The 19,714-nt window shown below is 42.0% G+C and overlaps 1 protein-coding gene across 1 annotated transcript in view; it reads right to left on the reverse strand.

The window, feature by feature from the left end:
- The window catches only part of Pcsk5 (proprotein convertase subtilisin/kexin type 5), a 416,016-nt gene that overhangs the window by 77,237 nt on the left and 319,065 nt on the right, over window positions 1-19,714 (reverse strand). Inside the window, exons 22-24 of the mRNA XM_003472222.4 lie at window positions 16,730-16,866; window positions 10,078-10,284; window positions 8,954-9,022 (exon numbers count right to left, since the gene is read on the reverse strand). Coding sequence (XP_003472270.2) covers window positions 8,954-9,022; window positions 10,078-10,284; window positions 16,730-16,866 — 413 coding nt within the window. The remainder of the gene's footprint in view (window positions 1-8,953; window positions 9,023-10,077; window positions 10,285-16,729; window positions 16,867-19,714) is intronic.

Consider the following 19,714-nt stretch of genomic DNA (forward strand, 5'->3'; position numbering starts at 1 on the left):
TAGTGAACTGTGGCTGAACTTAACTGCTCTGGGTTTAATTTCTCCTTGGGTAGAACTACAGCGATACCCATACCAAGTCCTCGGAGTCAGGCAAGACAGTCCACCTAAAGCACACAGCGCAGCTCCCAGAACATTAGGAAATCAATGCACACTAGCAGTAGGGTCACTAAGTTACAGGTTCAGAGATGGGGCCATTGTAACATGGAAGCATTTTCCTTTTAAAGTCAACATGTTTCGAAATGTATTTTCGTAGTGTAACATTTGCCCTCTGTCGCTATACCATTTTATGCATTCGGTCACATTTATGCATTACCCTGACAGTCAGGATAAAAGGTGTTTTCAGCCCCCTTAAATGCTTTCTTCATGCTTCTATTTTTAGGGCAAAGCAACTGTGGTTAACTGAAGCCCACCACGTTGCAGATTTCTCCAGGTTCTACCTATTGTGTCCTTCTCTGTTTAGAAACTCATCTGGGATATTGTGTTCTGCTAGGCATTGTGACTTCTTAGGCTTCTGTGGCTGGGACGGTTTCTCACACTTGTTTGATGAACTTGACAGTTTTGAGGGTCACTAGCCAGGCATTTTATAAAACGCTCCTCTGCTGGGCGTCTCTGAAGCTGTTCTCATGATCAGACTGAGGTCACGGGTGTGGGGGGTCGAGGACCATTCTCTTCGGGTCCCGACCAGCCAGCACAGTGTCTGTGACCCCGCTCTGCGGCAGTCGGCCTGGGGCAGGAATGAGTGGGTTTGTGGGTCACTGCACTTTGAAGTCTTCCCTTGCTGTCTCCATACGGTACTCTGGAAGAAAGTGCAGCCCTTATGTAAGGAATAGGAAGTAATGCTACAGTTCTTTAAAAGAGGAGTTCTTAGATATCTTAGCTGAATTTTTATCTATATGAACATTTGTCTCTATTTATTTATGTATTTATTTTTGTCTTTTTAAGACAGGGTCTCACTATGCAGTTCAGGCTGTCCTTGGGCTCACTTTGTAGTCCAGATTGGTCTCGATCTTGCAACCATCCTCCTGCCTCAGCCTCCTGAGGGCTGGGATTGCAGGTATGTGTCATCATTCCCAGCCCTACCCTCATTTATATTTATTTAAAAATTTTAATTTTGGCATCAGAAATTGAACTCAGGACCTTGCCCTTGCCAGGCAGGCACTTATGCCGCTGAGCTAACTCCCCAGCCTTCATCTTTTATTTAACTGTTTATTTACATCTAGATGACCCCACAGACATTTACTTTATACTTTGGGCTATAACCTAATACCATTTTATTTCATTGTAGCTCCAACCGTTCCTGCTTTGGCCATGAAAACCCGGTGAGTCCTGTGCCCCTCATCATTTGGTTATTTTGCTTGTTTGTTTGTTTTCTTTCAGCAATTGCTTTGTCATGATGAGATGCTGCAGACTCATCTTGTACATTGCCTGCCGATTTTCCAAAGAGGTCTGATGTCTTGGAGAATGTTTTTTCAGAAACCGTGACTCAGGGCTCTGTGTGCTTATGGACATTGGAGAGTTGTGAGGCTTTCTCAGCCAAGCGTGAGTGCTTCTAAAGCTCTTTTTTTCTTTTTCACTTTCAAACTTATGGAAAGATTAGAAAAGCAGTCAAATGATTCCTCTGGGCCCTTTTTCTTCTGAACTTGAAATGGGTTGTAGACCTCATGACAACTCCTCCCTGGGTACTTTCTCACTCAATCCTACATCTCTTAAGCAACAGGATTACTTCTATTCAACCACACCATTAATTCTATAATCCTATAAAGTCATATCAAGACATTCTTATTGCTCCAAATTTATATTATAGCTTTGGAAATTTCAGTATTTATGCATTTTTTTATTTTTCACTGTTATTTTTTTCCATAATATTGATCTCTCTCTCTCTTTCTCTCTGTCTCTTTCTCTGTCTCTCTCTCTCTATCTATCTATCTATCTATCTATCTATCTATCTATCTTTTGATACAGGGTCTTGCTATGTAATCTAGGCTGGTCTTGAACTCATTGAACCCTTCTGCCTCAGTGTCCTGAGTGCTAAGATTACAAGTGTGCACCACCATGCCCAGGAATATTGCGCTCTTTTAAGAGTATGGGTCATTCTTTGTACAGATATCCCTCATTTAGATGTATCTTGTTTTAATCTTCAAGTTAAATAAGGTTTTCTCAGTCTCAGCATTATTGGCATGTGGACCAGGTGTTTCTGTAATGTGGGTCCCTATCCTGTGCATTGTTTAGGAGCATTCCTGACCTCTGTCATTAAATGCTACTAACAGCCTCATGGTCATGTCAATCCCACATGTCTCAGAACACTGATAGACATCCTGTGGTAGCATAACTACCTCCAGTTGAAAATCACCACACAAGACATTTTTGCAGGGATACTAAGTGACATTATCTACTTGTTAACGTATGACATCAAGTAATGTCAGGTTGTATGAAACTAGTAACAATTATGGTAAGTGTTATAACTTGTTTGAGAGCAAGTTTGTCCATTGTAATTAACTATTAATCCTGATCACACTTAAAGTCTAGGTGATTAGTCTGTGGCTCAACAATTTTCCATGATATGTGCTTAACATACACTGATAATTCTCCCTGGAGTCTGTACACTGTGGGGTACAAAATGGTAATTTCCTAGTCCTTTTATTGCATGTATGCCAGCTGAAATTTTTCTGAAAACAAAACAGTACTTTCCCTTTTATTCTATTTGCTTTTCTCTTCTTTTTTTCTTTAACTATCACTATTGATCCATAGAGTTTAAAAGTTAATTGAAGTGTAATTCTTTAGCAAAAGCTTCTAATGCTGAAGTTGTCCCAAATTTGGCCCCCAGGAGCCCCTTGCACTAAGTACTTGGTCACTTGTTCTGAATACATGAAATGCATTGTTTAAGTCAAAAGTACATGAAATGATGGACTTAGAGAAGGTTCACATTTGTCTCCATCCCTTTCTATAGAGGCGACCATGTTCATTAGTTTCTCATTTATTCTGTGTTTTTTTTTTTCTTCTTGCCAATATAAACAAGCATGTACATATACACTAGTTCACAATTTACCTTACGCAAAGGTGGCGTTCTAGGTACACTTCTGGCACCCTGCCTTCTACTTTGTGGTAGTGTGTGCCATGAAATCACTACTGATCGTAGATCACAGAGATTTACTGTGTTCTCCTGATGGTTGTGCAGTTCTCTGCTAGGTATATGTACCTTAGTTTATTCAGTCTACCATAAGCAAACAATTAAGCTGTTTCTAGTGGTTTGTTACTACGAGTGCTACCACTATGAATCACCCCCAAGCTCCTGCTTTCCCAGTTTCAGCTACCAGCAGTCAATGCCGTCACGCTTGATCCCGCTCAGGACACAGAGCGTCCCTTTGCTCAGCACACCCGTGCAGTACACACTGTGTATAACCAGTCACTCAGTGTCTGTCTCAGATATCAGATCAACTGTTGGAGTACTGCAGTGTTTGCGTCCAGCTAAACTTTATTTTACTTAATAATGACCCAAAAGTACACAGGCGTGATGCTGGCAGCTTGGGTATGCCAAATAGAAGCTGGAAAGTATTTTCTTTCCCTGAAAAGGTAAAAGTTCTCAACGTAATAAGAAAATTTGAAAAATCACGTGGTTAGGTTCTATTGTCAGAACGAGTCTCTGTGAAGCTGAAAGAAAAATCAATCCGTGCAAGTGTTCCTGTTATACTCCCTGTGCAAAGCTACAGCCACAGATCTCAGTATGGCTTACAGAAGGTGGGAAAAGCATTTGATTTTAGGGTTTGCATCACTGGCAGTTTTGGACATGCCCTGAGGGTATTGGGCTTCATGCCCCTGGATAAGGGGGTGCTGTGTGCTGCTTTGTACCCTGTGGATGTGTCCTCGGGCTAAACTTCTGGAAGAGTTGCTGTGGGGTCACAGGGTAAATGCAGACAGACCTGTGTACCCACTGCCAAACTTCCTGCAGTGACAGTGGTTGCACTGCTGTAGTCCCACAAGCAATATGCAAACACATTTGCTCTTGCATACAGAGCTGGTAAACTTGTTACCAGTGTGACAGGTGACAAATAGCATCTCCAGGAAGGTGAAGCTTGCACTGCCTGTGTAACAAGCAAGCATCTTTCCTTATGTTTTAAGGGTATTTGATGCATATAATAATAATAATAATAATAAAGAAACCAAAACCAAAAAGCCTTTCTCTCTTCCTTCACAGTTTGTGGTATCACATGAGATGCGCTTCTCACCTGGCTCTCTGAAACAACCCCCGGCTCGCATCTTTCTCTACCCAAGTCCTGCTACCTTCAGTCACTTCCAGCACCCAGCACAGAAGCTGCGTCAGAGTTCTCCGGAGAAGCAGAATCAAAGCCAAATTCACCTCTGGCAAGCCTCTCACTTTTTTCCTTGAAGTCCTGGGGATGGAGCCCACGCCTTCCTGTGGAACTCTAATGCTGAGCCGCTCCCCAGCCTGTCTCTCACTTTTGTCTGTGGTTCTCTCACTTTCTCTGTCGGTCTTTTTGTCTGTTTCTGATTCTCTGTGTCTGTCTCTGTCTCTCTGTCTCTGTGTCTGTCTCCCTCAACCAGGAGGGTGTATGCCTGTAATTCCAGCACTCTGGGAGACTGAGGTAGAGGATCACATGTCTGAGCCCAGCCTGGGCAATTTAGCAACTTAGCCAGACCCTGTCTCAGAATTTTAAAAAATTTTTTAAAAGGCCGGGGAGATAGCCCAGTGGGAGGGTGCTCCAATACTAAACAAGAGAAGGCAAAATTACTCCATTTTTTTTTTTTGTCTCTCAATTATTAAATAAATAGAACCCAGACCATTTAGATCTGTGTTAGGACTTCTGTTCAATGCACTGATTAGGAAGACGAAGAATTTGACATCAGATATCCTCGGAGGAAAATGATGTTATATAAAATGCTGTTTGTTTACATCCTGATGAAGAAAAGCCAGCTCCGTAATAACAAAAGTGTCCTTGTTCCATCCTGAGTATCAAATTCAGTATTTTCTTCCAGACAAAACACTTTTTTTGTTTTTTGTTTTACAAGTTTGGTTTTCTGTCTCTTTTCTGGAAGTCTTTTCTTGGATGGATAAATACCTTTCTCAGCCCAGGAGTTAATGAGATGCCCAGCAGTTTGGAATTTGAGTTTTTCTTGTTTACTTACAAAAGCTGCATACTAATATTAAATATTAAATATCTAGAAAAGAATATAAAACTCAGAAAATATATAAATATATCCCAACTATTTACTACATAGTAGGAATAAAAATGTCTCGAAATGAGTGATTCCACTTTAATCTTCTAGAGATCATTTAGATCTGGTCCAAAGACAAACCTTTATCATTAAAACAGAATAAACCTAAGTCATCTTCAAGAGATGGTATTGTTGTTTCAAAAGAATAGTCTCAGGAAAATCTACAGTGAATTATTCATTGCTTTTAATTATATTCTTATTATAATTTAATTATATTCTTATATAATTATAAAATTTAATAAATGGGTCTTTGAGTCTTTTTTAGAGTTCTAATATTCCATGAAAAAAGATCACTTGTGTTTGCGTTTTCTTCCTGGACCATACAAAAATCTGATTAGAGAAAACATCAAATTTAAATCTCTGTCTTCGTTTTGAACTTGGGCAACTCTCAAATTCAATCTGGTTAACACTTAAACATGTGCTCCTTTACTTATAATGTGGCAATGTCCTGATAACCCCATCCTAAGTCAAAAATACTGGTAAGATGAAAATATGTTTAATATTCCTAACCTATAAACATCATAGTTTGGCCCACTTTAAACATGCTCAGAATGCTTACATTGGCTTACAGTTGGGAAAAATCACCTAACCCAAGGATTATTTTATAACAAAGTGTTGACTAGCTTGTGTAATTGATTGAATACTTGTTTCCAAAGATGTTGGTAACACAGAACACTATCCAGGATTGGTTGATTACCCTCGGCATCAGGTGCCTGGCCAGGAGTTGTGGTTTTACTGGTGCCGTCCAGCATCATGAGAGAACCCTGTTCTGTGTATTACTGGCTCAGGAAAAGATCAAAATTCCAAACTCTGAGTTTAGTTTCTACTGACTATGCACTGTTTTCACACCATGATAAAAATCAAAACATTGTAAGTGAGGTCATCGTAAGTCAAGGACACTGTACATTAATTGTGCAATTATTATGTCCTGAGTGCACTGTTAGTTTTTATGTAAGTGCCAGAGCTAATTTCCAAGTCAACTAGTGTCTCGGCAGAACGATTGTATGTGCCAAATGTCATACCAGTCAGCAATAAAAAATGTTACCATGAGCCCACAAAAAATGGGAGATAAGAGAAGTTATTCTATTGGCGGGTTCAGATATAAAGTCATAACTAGTTCAAAAAAATCAATCCATGAACGCACAGGGCCCATAGAGAGAGCTTTATATAGTAAAAGCAAATTTCAAATTTTGGATGTAAAAATTAGCATCACTCAGCTCTTGCCACCCTGTCCAGTGATCCCCACACAGGCCTCTGCTCTGGCCTCCACACAGATTGCATTCCAGGGAAGGTGCTTTCGATGGACAGGATGGTACAGTGACCCCTTTGAGTCCTCAGCACCAAGGGAGCCCTCAGTAGGCAGTTACATTTTCTTAAAGGTATGAATGGCCTGATTTTTCAATAGAACTTTGCAAAATGAATCAAAATCTAATTGATCTTTTTTGTGAGTTGATTCTTTTCAGTGTTGAGTCCCTAGACGGATGTGTCTGGGATGGAACTCTTTTTCCACTGACTTCTCCTCGGGCTTATCTTTAGCTGGGCCTGCGGAGGGGAGGCGGACACAAGGCAGAGCCCCACAGGTCCTGGTTGTCCTGTCACTTTCCCTCCTCCACGCTAAGATCCTCCCTGGACTTGAATGAGTTCACCCACATTCACACATTCCTTTCAAGGAGTTTTAAAAAGACAGAGGGACCATCTTCTCTGGTCTGTGTTTAACTTGTTGAGTTGTGGACTTGTGTCTCTGCCACCATTGAACAGAGCCAGAAGAACCCAAATCTCAAGGATAGAAACACACACACACACACACACACACACACACACACACACATACACTCATGCATGCACGCAGGTGCTACACAGACACCCTCCATGGTGCACAAAGATGATACAACAGGCAGTAGTGAAGGTGCAAAAGCAAACCAACCAAATCAGAGAGGGTATGAAACCTAAGGGGAAAACAGGGCCTGAAATGGACAGAAAGCGAATTCAAAATAGTCAAAATATCTACCAGTCTCGAATTACGAGAAAAATCACCAGCCACCTTACAAGATTCTGGAATGCTTCTAAAACTTCAAGGCACATACAAATCACGTGCTTTGAGAAGTTAAAATACAGATTCTCATTCATCAATTTAAGGTAAATACTGGGACCTGCTTATATGTGTATATATAAGCAAAAATGATATCCATCTAATAGCATATAATACATAATAAGAGGACTTACAAGGAAAATATACACTGTTCATGTTTTTATGTTAGTACTTTTATTACTAGGCTTATATTTACTTTTTATTCCTGGATGATTAGCCTTTTACCCTGAAACTTCTGACTCCAAGTGTCACTTTATTATTATATTTTACTTTCTATAGTAAAGCTGCATCTCATAGTAGAAAATAACGAGGAAGTAGCACTCAAGTTTCTAGAAACTCTATTTTGTAGTTACAGGTATTACAGAAAACAGATCTTTTCCATTTAAGGCAAGGAAAAATGCTAACATTCATTAGACAAATTCTTAGATAATATTTAGGGCTCGCTTAGGATTTGCTTAATTTTTAAAAGGATCACAGACAGACAGATAGACAGACAGATGGACAGATTTCATTCTGGCACAACCTAACCCCTTGCCATTCTATAAGTGGTCTTGACTTCGCTGAAGAGATTTTTTTTTGACAATTTTTCAAAACACAAGTTCTCAAATTTACCTTAAATTAATGAAAGAGAATCTGCATTTTAACTTCTCAAAGCACGTGATTTGTGTGTACCTTGAAGTTCTAGAAGCATTCTAGAATTTTACAGAGGTTCCACGAACAGAAACGGAATTATTCCATGAATCTTCAGGGGGCTTCCTTCCAAAGATCCTATAAGCCATTCTCTCCCTCCTTCCCTCTCTCCTCCCCTCTCTCCGGCTCTCTCTCCTCCCCTCTCTCCTTCCTTCTTTCCTGGGATTGAACTCAGAGTCTCACACATGCTAGCGTCTGGTCTACCAGTGAGCTATACTCCAGCCCCTTCTGTGCACTACTTTCTATATCTTGCCTAAACTTACATGGAAAGGTGATCTTGGAATTTGGAGGTCTCCCTATTTTATCTCCTCCCCAGCGATGCTATGGGCCACACACTGCTCCTGACACCTCTCCTACCACAAAAACAGGCTTGGAGAAGGAGTGACAGAAGGATCCGTGGATTTGGATGAGAGAGTTACATATGCTTTCTATTGCATGAAGGAGATCTCCACATCATGGTCACCATGGTGCATTCTTCTCTAAGGATTATCTTATGGTCCAAGCAATAGAGGAAAACTTCCCTATCTTTCTACCCACAAGACTTTGTGTTTTACACAAGTGAGTTAGAATAAAAAGGTATTTCTTGGTTTGAGTTTTATTCATTGTTCATCTTTAAAATGCCAATCTGAGGACCCAAGACATAGCTTGTGACGTGTCTGCCAATGAGCTCACGGCAGAGAGAGGGGCCCCCCCATTCTTCTCCCACTGAGCTTCACGAAGACTGGAACCCTCGCTATCTCTTCAGAAGCAAGCATTCCCTCACTGTGACTCCTTGTGTTTGAGTGAGCTTAGTTAATAGACATTCATGGTGACACTGACAATGACAGTTGACAAGAGACCCTGCTGAAACAGCAGCGGAATGAAGATGTGCAAAAACAAAACAAAACACAACAGAAAGACATGACCGTTTCAAGTCTTTAAGCTGCAAAGGAAGGAACATACCTGAGGTGCACCCCAGACACCCTTCTTCACAAGGCAAGCATTCCTCGTAGTCTGAATCTTGGACTTCACCTGTGCAGGGAGAAGAGTGAAAAGCAATCATTCCCACTAAGCAGAGGCGCATCCGTTGCTAGGATACATTGGTATGCAGCTTATTTTTAAAGCACAGAGCAGTATGTACCAAAATCATGTATATACATGTTACATGCTCTTTATCTTTTTCTGTCAGTTTAATAAATTGGATTAGTTTGTTTGGGTACAAATAGAATAAAGTCAGACCATATGCCATGTAAGTAGCTTGGAAGTCACGCTGATAGATTTTATTTGTTAAAGAAATCAATTCTGCTTCTGGGAAAATACAATTGTGTATACAAATGAACAGGCTCCACTGCTCTTTTCATCTGTCCTACTAAACGCATTTTAAAAAATAGTTTAAACCTTTTCATTACATTTGTTAACATTCAGGAGAAATGAAATGGTTTTATTCTAAAAACATCTTGGAGCTTTCTTGAGCACCAGACCAGGCCTAGTTATTACACAGAGCAGTGGAATAGTCTGTGACATTTACATAGAAGAGAACCAGAACCCTAAGTGTCTTCTTGGTTTATTTCCCTTTTCCATATTAGATAAAAATTGGGCAAAACCAATCACACATATAATTCAGATTAATTTAACATTTTCAAGTAAGCTTATTCTTACTGGCTTCTCGCAGTGACTCTATCTTGGTGCTATGTTTTCCCTTTCGCAAATGAAGAAGCCAAGGTGTGAGAAATTAGATTAGTTTTGCCCTGGGTCTTATATGTAACAATTGGGGAGGCGAAAACCGTTGGACGTGACTTTGAGAGTCGAATCTAATTTTCCCCCTACCATATCCTGTCCACACACACCTCAGTGAGGCTCACGTTCTGTAGGATCAGCTGTACTCCTGGGATGCTGCATTGGGTCCGGGACAGCCAGGGAGGAGATGTGGGGGAAGAGGAAGGGGCTGCTATTCCTCGACAGAAGGCATCGATGGGTCACCTGAAGGCTTGACATTAAGTCTGGGACCTGACATGCCCGGATGTCTGGGGAGTAAAGATAGCCCCTACCCCAACCGCAGGTCCTGGGTGAGCCCAGAGCAGTCTCACCTTGCCCGCACTCCAGCTTCTCGCAGGTGCTGTTGGTGGGTCCCAGAACATAGCCGCTAACGCATCTGGTACAGATGTGTGGGTGGTGGCAGAGCTCACAGTTGTCCGGGCAGGGCAGGCAGGTGTGGCCCTGGGCAGGGGCGTGGCCGGCTGGGCAGCTCTCTAGACACTCCCCCTGGTGCAAGAAGCGCTCTCGACCCTGCTTGTCTGACCGGTTTGAGGGGCAACAGAAAGATAGAAAATGTGCGAAATCAGCCATGAAGCTAATATAATGTGAGACATTTTATTAAAAAAGAAACGACCGAGTGCTTTTGTTCCTAAGGGACCAGGAGTGTAAGAATGGATTTAATGAAAAGTGCAATATCTATATCCTTGTCGTTGAAAAGTTTTCCTTGCAGGGAATCAGCTTACAATATTTTATATATTTGAGTGAACAGCAACTACTATCTGGGATATCACTGCAAAACCACAAAGCATGCTCTGTGAATAACCACAATTCAAAATATGCTTAAGTTTCCCTAGGGCTCCTTTTGGTATCTATGGAACTTCTCAAATTTGGGGGTTACAGAGATCCCATAAGAATAAACACATGCTTAATAATAGACACACTTTATAAAAGTGTGGTCTCCTAAAATGACTTGGAATTGTTGTTATCAAAATCATATGCTTGTGTTGACTGACTAATGATTGAATTTTTGCAAAGCTCCCAAGTCTCACAGTGAGGCCTTCCTGGAGCTCTGGGCCAAGTACACCTCTCTGCTTCTTATCCATGCATTCCTGGGAGCTCAGGACTCCTGTCAGCACTGGGCTCTTGAAGGAAACAATCAGTGACACTTCCAGCAGACAGACTATAGGAATTTGTTCTTGGAGAGAATGGGAAAATCTAATCAGCTAGAGAAGATCACAATTTGTTACAAAGGATTCTAACCAGGCAGGAATGTATAATCTACAGTAAAACAAATACCGTAGATACACCTAGAGATTTTCCACTCGCAGCCTCCTGCAGTTTTTATGTTGAACATACTTAGGATTTCCATCCTCTCTGAATCAGACTTCCCATATGTGCCTGCTTCTGAGGAACAGGCAGTCTGTGTGACCCAGAATAACGGATGTAGTGATCCACCACATGGAGAGCCTAAGCCATTGACCTTCAACATGCAAGGCTGCTGAACTTGCAATAAAATAGCATTCATTCCTATTTCTGGCATAGAAACTGAAAATCAGTACAATGGTAGACTAAACCATATGAAACCGCTGTCTAATTTTTGCCCAAGTGCAGCACTTTCAAATATCTCTAACATTTCTTATTTAATCTCAAATCTGTACAATTTTATTTTCCCCAGTTTTTAAAAACATCAGTATATGTGTGTGATACATGGTAAATACATGCATCGTGGGGTATTGGTATGTATACAATATCATATCTTGGTCCCTTTGACTTCCCATCTACAGCTATCAACTATGATTTTAAAAACCCATTGTTGGATCATAAGCTCTCAGGCTACCACTTTTCTGATTTTAATTTCATATCAAAAATCCTTTGGTTCCTGCAGGGTCAAGAAAACAAAGAGTGCTATAAGAGAGGAGAAGGGAAAAGTCATCAGTAGCTTTGAGGATGGATTTAGAAAAGCATTGTCCCTCAAGGAAGGAAAGTGCTGAGCACTTTGAGAGGAGCCTGTGTGATCACATAGCCAGGACCAAGAATGAGGAGCACAGAACTCTGATTTGATGAAGTCTGGGACCTCAGGAGACCCCAGGAGTGCCAACCTTCCAAGTTACGTTTTGTGCAGTCCCTGACTTATTCACAATTGATCTGTCTTTTCACAGCTCCACGACTTCTCTGATGCAAGTCGGAGAATCTGCAGGAAAGCAGGAAGGGGCCACCTCCCTACTCAAGGGTTTCTCTGAACCACCACACCTTTGCAGGGCATCAGCTCACAGTCCGCAAGCCCGGCTTCAGGAAGCTCCCCAGGCACATATTTGTCAAATGACTGAAGGTATGAGGGTAAGAATGAATTTGTACTTGCAGGATTAACTTTCCCTTATACACTCAGTTGGATCAATCATCTTAAACAATTAATAGTGATGGGCTCTAGTATCAGAAGAAACGTTATTTGATCCTGCTTTTATTGTTTGGACATGGATTTATTACTCAGACCTTTTTGGGGTGTCATCAATTGCATTTAAAGGACAAAAATTTGAAGGGCCTCAGTTCTTAAAACACACAGATCCCACATAAAGAAGTTATTTAAATTTCTTGTCCATGGCCAGCTTTCCCAAGTTGGCTGCAGGATTATGTCAAGATTTAGTAGTGTTCTTGATTGCCTCAGTAGTTTGCCAGCTCATTTAGTTATAGTCGGTAATTCAGGAAGCTGAGATTTAAATGCCATGCATAATTTTTGGCGTCCTGCCCAGGGTCTCCAAATTTAAATGACTACAGTGATGTGTAAGAGAAGCTGGCTCCAGCAGGAGGAGGGTTGACATTTTTTGGCAGGCACCACTTTCACGGTATGATGTGAGGACCCAGTTAAGAGTCAAGGAAGTGGAAGGAGTTCCACGTGGAGTTCAGGTATTCCAGAGTCACCAAGTGCTACCCGCACATTTCTTGGTAGTGGATTTTGTCAGAAAGTGAACTAGCGTGAAGTCCCTGCAGTCTGAAGGAGGAAGGAGAGCCGAGGGTCAGAGGCAGAGGAGAAGGTCTGTCGCAAAGAATGAAAGAAAGGCTGAGGAACTCTGAAATGAACTTTATCAAGTTCATATCAATATTTTGCTAACTGTACCTGTTTTGTGATTGGCCGAATTCAATTTTGGGTCTAGCTGTGTAGAGGATAAATCTAGGAGAGACTTCTGAGAAAATTTCCTCCAGTGTAACTAGAGACCTGCATTTCCATAAGAATTCACACCTAAACCTTAATGAGTCCCCAACTCAATGAGGGATGAACTTGTTCTTTGTCTTAGTTATTGTCTTCACTGGAGACCCACGATTTAAAGAAAGGTTTATTTTCGGGTCATGTTTTAGTCCATGGTCAGCAGGGGCCAAGAAAGAATGACACGAGAGAGGAGCACAGTAGATGAGAGGCTGCTTACCTCATGGTGGGGGGCAACAGGGATAAGGGGAGCCAAGAAGGGAGATGCACCAAACCCCATCACATTCCCAGTGGGCCTCCTCTCGCAAACGAACCCCACCTCTGACAGCAAGTCAGCTATGTTGCCCCCATAATCCAACCACTTTTCAAGAGCCCTGCCTTCTAGCACATAAGCCTTTGGGGGGACATCCAGATAGAAACTGTAACACCACACACTGGTGGGTGTGGTTTACACAGGGAGAAGGGACTCCCCAGCCAGAGGATTTTCTTGCTTTTATTAAAGCTTCCACTTACAGATACAGAACAGCTTCAGTTAAATCATCCATTGTTAGTATTATTTCAAGATCTGGGCTATACTGGCCATGCTCATTCTTTGCCCCTTTTCCTCTCCTCCCCACCTCTGTCTTCCTCCTCTTCTTCCTCCTCCTTTCTCCTCCTCCTCCTCTTGCAGTACTAGGAATTGCCCTTGAGCTGAACTAAATTCTTAGCTAGCAGGCTTTCTCTGTCTCTCTGTTTCTCTGTGTCTGTCTGTCTCTCTTTTTTTCTTTCACAATACTGGGAATTGATCTCAGGACCATTCCACTGAGCTACATCCCCAGCTCTTTTTGCCTTTTTAAAATTTTGAGGGAGAGTCTTGCTCAGTAATTAAGTTTCCCAGGCTGGGCTTGAACTTGGATTCTCCTGCCTCAGTCTCCCAGAGTGCTGGGATTATGGATGTGTACTGCACACTCTACTTATGCTAATTCTTCTTGACCCAGAGCATTAACCTCTTAGTAGGCAGAAGACCTGTTGAATGACAGCTTTCTAAGCAGCACGTTCGCTACTCACTAAATCTGGAAGTGATGTTGCTTCTCTGGCCTGTGGTAGAATTTCTACCAGTCAGATGGCATTTATAGTATTTTTTTCTTTGGTAACATATGAGACATTCTTATTAAGCTGTAAACTCTTCAAAGATGAGTATCATGCTACCATTTATTGTGTTTTCCATGGAACACAGTATATATTAAGTTGGATATGGGAGGGATGCAATAAATGTTTAGGAAGATGGATTAAACATAGTCTTTCAAACAGAACATACAGAAGAAATGTCAAAGTGTTTTATGTACATTTGGTCTGAGTAACGGTGGATGCTTAGATATTTTGCTTAACATCTCAGCTTCTAATTTTGTGCTACATATGGAAGTGATTTTTAGTTCCAAATTTGTCTTTTCTTCCTTTCTTTTTCTCTGTTTCTTGTCTCTTTCTTTCTTTCTCTCCCTTTCTTTCTCCTTCCCTCTTTGCCTCTCTCCTTCTCTTCCTTTTTTTTTCTTCAAGTAGGACAGATTTTAAGAGGCGAAATATTTAGTTCGGGGTCTTCTATCTAGTTAACAGTTTCTAGGGTACTGGGGCTCTGTAGAGACTTTTCCTAGGATTTTCTTGTTTAGAACAAAGAATTGAACAAAATAAGCTCAAAAAGGGGTTAGGTTTTACATTTATTGAAAGCAGAGAAAGCAGCATGCTCTGCAGATTGAATGCAGGCCAATTAAAAGTAGGAAAAGAAGCGTGCTCTATAGGGTGGGGTGGACCATGGTGGGAGGGACCATGGTGGGAGCCGAGAGCTTCATGGTCGCTGTCTTTTGTACTTCCCACTCCCAGGCTGATGTCAGGTCTGCTGGGTCCCCTTAACCAGCTTGGCTTCTCTTGAGAAGAGCTGAAGACCGCACTTTCTGATTGGATGTTTCTCTGCGCATGCCCAGGCATACTCACTTGGCTGACCACACCCTAATCTCCTGCCTCACTGCCTGTAACAAAGCCAGGATGAGAATCCATGTTTTCTGACTGCTGATCGCGGTGTTCTTTCTATTTCATCCTTCTTTCATGCAGCTGGGTATTGTGCACTTTTTATATAAGCCAGATGCTACCGTTGTGCTCAGATATTAGAGAACAAGGCAGAAACAGAGCACAGAACAGTTGAGAAGCCTGTGGATGGAAAGCCAGGGCTCCAAGAATGTGCTTATGAAGGTGGCCTGTCTTACCCCAGGAGGGATACCTTTCTTGTGGGAATGATATTGAAACCAAGATGGGACTGGAAGAAGCCAGACAATGAGTAGAACTGTCTTGAGTAAAGCCTTTGAGGTTAGAGAAGCTCTAATCCCAGAGGAATAATCAGATACAAGTAATAATGATAATACAGAAATAAGATAAGCACAGTTAATATCATTCAATACTTAGTATGTGCCTCACCTTGTTCTAAATGCTTTAGTATTTTGTTTCACTTACTTTTTACAAATCATAAAGAGGTAATCATTAGCACCATTTTATAGATTAAAGAAACAGAACGAGACATTTCTAGAGAAAAAATATGACACAGATATACAGTGATACCTAGGTGGCAAACTTAATTATTTCCAGGTTTCTAGTCACAAACTGAATTGAAAGAGAACTGAATTAAAGTCAAGGGTTGAGTTCAACGTTGAGCTTATAGGGAATTTTGAGTGGCTTGGTGTCTAATTTGGTTTGTGACCAGACTTGTGGAAAGCATTGTTTGTGAACCGAGGTACCACTGAACTTTGTTTCTGCATGACGTACAAAGCAAGGTCTTTTAATTTATACAAAGAAATGTGTTACATCCCGTATTCCTGTAAATCCATGGCAGTCTCAATTTATTCTTCATTTTTCTTGGTTTTATTGCAAGCAAGAGTAAATAATCCTCTCCTGTTAGAGAAACAACGCAGGATGACCATGGTGATCAGTGGCCCAGGAGCAGCAGGGCAGTTAGGAACGGTGAGGACTGTGGAGAAACGGGCAGCAGCCTCTGGAGGCCTCCTGCCCACTCTTTGGGAAACAGGCTCATTGTTGCCAGATCCTCCATGGGTTCAACAGAAACAAAAATCCCAAGATTTTATTTGAAATTTTCCAAACATTGAAATTTGGCTGAAATTTACAAAGTATTATCTCAGCCAGATAAAATATGGCTGTGACTCACTGGAGCCCCAAATAGAGACAGACATATGAGAGGAGGCAGCAGGGGAAGCAGGGACTGAGCTGCAGGGGACCCTGGAGACTGTGATCCAGTGGTGGCAGAACATTTTGAGATGAATTCAAACTGCGACACAAAAGGTTGCATTTGCCATGGGTTGAAATGATTACCTTGGAACTGTGGGGCTTTGACAACTTTTAACTGGAGCATTGCTCAGCGCCGAGAGTCCCTGACATGGCTTCTCACACTTCACCTCTTCCAAAGACCAACTGTGTCTTTCTTAGTTCTCTGGCTCTTCACTTTTACAACAAACCCTAGCTTTGCTGTATGCCCTGTGCCTGACGTCATGTTTAAATGCCCTTTCTTTCTCCTCCTGGAAGACGCCTTGTAACCTCTCTGATGTCTTCCTAGGGACATTAAGTCAGCATCCAAGTGATGTGAACAAGGTTTATGCATCCTGACAGCAGGCGAAGGCCAGCTTGTGCAGCCTTGCTAACAAGCAGCTGCCCAGTCGTAGCCCTCAATGCCAGGCCCCTGAGTCAACCTGAAGACGACTGTGGAGCTGTCTCTGGGTTGGAAAGCAGAGGGGGACGAGCAGCAGGCTCACCTGCCCCGCAGGAGGTGCAGCTGGAAGGTCCACTTCCTCGGCATCCACGGCAGGTGTGGTGGCATGGGTGGCATCGGTTCTGAAACTCAAATTTCCATGAGGGACAGTTCAAAACGCAGTGGCCGTCATCCAAAACCCTAGAAGAAAGGCAGGCTTTTATAATTTATCAGAGTGGCTTCTCAGAGTGGCCCTAAGTATCAGAACATGTGGTATTCATGTTTTGCTGTACAGATCTGATTTCATTTTTCCAGAAACAAAAGGGATGCCTGGGACTGATCAACTCAGAACATGAGAAGTATTAGTCACGTATCCATCCTTGGCCCAAGACTTTGATCCCACAGCAGGCACGCCAGAAACTGGCTGGGGATTCAGTCCTCTGTCTGGGTCCAAAGAAGCTAACTGTGCCCACAGGGATTAAACCCATATTGTCGGCTCCCACCAAAGCCAGCCAATTGTCAAGGCAGGGCTCTGAACTTTCAAGATGCTAAGTAGGCCTCTGAATCCAGAGCTTTGGAAAAATACACTCACATTAGTTATCAGCTTGCCCAGCAAGGGAAGGGTCAGCTTGAAGGCACTTGAAGGGTACCTCAGGTGCTGTTGATGAACCTGGGCTGGGTATATTGCAAATTATCAGCAGACTCTGACCTGAATATCGTTCTTTGCCAGTATTTCCTGTTATACAGATTACTGCAGACACTTTTTTTATTAACCAGGTTTGCAAAGACTTAAAGGGCATTGTCAATAAGTTAGCATGTGGGCTTCTAAAAGTTTTGGTTTCATATTCATTTAATATACATCATAGCGTCATTAATATTTTCATGCACAAAGTAATCATAAGAATAAATGTGTTTCAATAAATTGCATCCAAGAATTTTTTGCTCGGAAACATATACAAAATGTGTTCATCAAATAAGCATAAGAGTCTGCTGGATAATGTGAATAGATGGGGTGTGGGGAGTGCGGCCCCTATGGGGTTTCTCATTAAACAGGTTGCAGGACATGGAAGGAATTGATAATTTGCATTTTTGGCAATTTCAGAAACTTCAGGTGTTGCTAACATTGCTTGGTCAGAGACACATGTTCTTGGTACGTGTCTTGTTATTTATGCTTAAAATTTTATTTTTGAATAATGCGGTAATTGCACGCATTAATGAGGCACGGTGTGATCTTTCAGCACGAGCGAGCAGCCCAGACTGATCAAATCAGGACCATTAGCATTTCCCTCCTAGCATTTGCTTCTTTCTGGAGACTTCAGCTCCTCTCTTCTAGACCTTCACAGTAGGTTACTGTGAACAACAGTCAACCACAGGGCCGCAGAAACTGGAGCTTTTCTCTTCTGCATTTTGGTACCTGTTGTCCAGCCTCTCTCTATCCCCCTCTCCTTCTCACCCTCCTCAGCCTCCAGCAATCACTATTCTGTATGCAGATCAACTTGTTATGAAAACTTCTACATATGAGCAAGAACATGTAGTATTTGTCTTTCTGTGTCTAGCTTAATGCACTTAACACAGTGTCCTCCTGCCCATCCATTCTGCTAGAAGACAAGGAATTCATTATTTTTCATGGCTGAACTGTGTGTCTACTGTGTGTCTGTTTGTGCCCCTGAGAGTGTGTGCATGTGTGTACACATAATGTTTTCTTTATCCATTCATCTGTAGAGGAGCCTCTGGACTGACCCAAGAACTGACATTTCTTGGATACTGTGTATGATGGAACTACAAAGATACACAGGCCTCTCCTTGGTATGACTTCATTACCGTTGGGTATATATATATATATATATATATACCCATATTGGGATGGCCATACCATTTGGAAAGTGCACATTAAGAATCATTGCTCAGGGCTGGGGATTTAGCTGAGTGGCATAAGCCCTTGGCTGGCAAGTATGAGATTGTGAGTTTGATCCCCAGTACCAAAAAAAAAAAAAAAAAAAAAAAAAAAAAAAAAAAAAAGAGAGAGAGAGAGAAATCATTACTCAATGATAATCTGGATTATATTGGAATTTGCTAAGTAAGTACCTAGTAATATATGTGATGCTAAATTAATGTCTGTTAGAGTTTCTGTAGAACTATGTTACTGTAGCTGTTGTATGGCTGACTGAGCACCTGTCTCTAAGAGCATAATGCTTCTACCAAGCAGGGGAGCTGATGGTCCCGCAAAGAAAAAGGGGGGCTTCCTTCTCTCTCTGGCACCTCTCTCCAGTCAGGTGTAAAAGACCAGGTATAGGTATGGAGCAACTTGTTCCTGGCTTGGCCTGGGATTGTCCAAAAAGCCCTGTTTCCAGAGCTGGCACCAACCTTGCTTGAGCTGGAAAGTGGGCCATTTGAACCCAGGGGTTGGGAGGAAGATGGAGGCCTGTGGGGGCAGGCTGCATAGTAAGTCACTTGCAGTTTTCTATCTAGTTCATTCCCACATCTTGAAAGTCTGTGTCATTTCCATTGGTTTGGAAACAGAAAGGAACTCAAGTCAACAACCTAACACACAAAACCAGCTTAGTCCAGGAGCCCCGACCCATCTGAAGCTGGTCACCAGATGCAGCATAGTGAGCAAACAATTCCTTCAGCTCCCTGCAGAGCATAGAGCCCCAGCCTCAAGCAGACACTCACACATCTGGCTGTCCCTGTCAAAGCCAGAGGTGTGTGAGGTCCCTGCACCGTGATGTTGAATGGGGTTCCTGTTCTCCCTGCTTAGATTTTAGTGCCAATGGGAATATCCCAGCCCAGTTTCCGAGTTAGGAAATTTTTCAAGAAAGTTTGGAGAGAGGCTAATTATAAAAACAACAACAAAACTGCAAAACCTCCCTGTAGAAAAGACTGCCTAAGGGCAGAATTTGATACAAGGAAACTATTCAGTGTTCTCCAGAAAAGAGGAAATGGGTGAGCTCACTCCAGGGGTCCATCTTCTTGCTAAATTTAGTTGAGATAGGTATGTGAAGGGCGTCATCATTATGTCCTTATGGAAGAGGCGACAAATTGCTTGGGG

This window comes from Cavia porcellus, unplaced genomic scaffold (genome assembly GCF_034190915.1).
Source record: "Cavia porcellus strain 051 isolate PalLab524CR breed Dunkin Hartley unplaced genomic scaffold, mCavPor4.1 scaffold_1, whole genome shotgun sequence".
Lineage (NCBI taxonomy): Eukaryota > Metazoa > Chordata > Mammalia > Rodentia > Caviidae > Cavia > Cavia porcellus.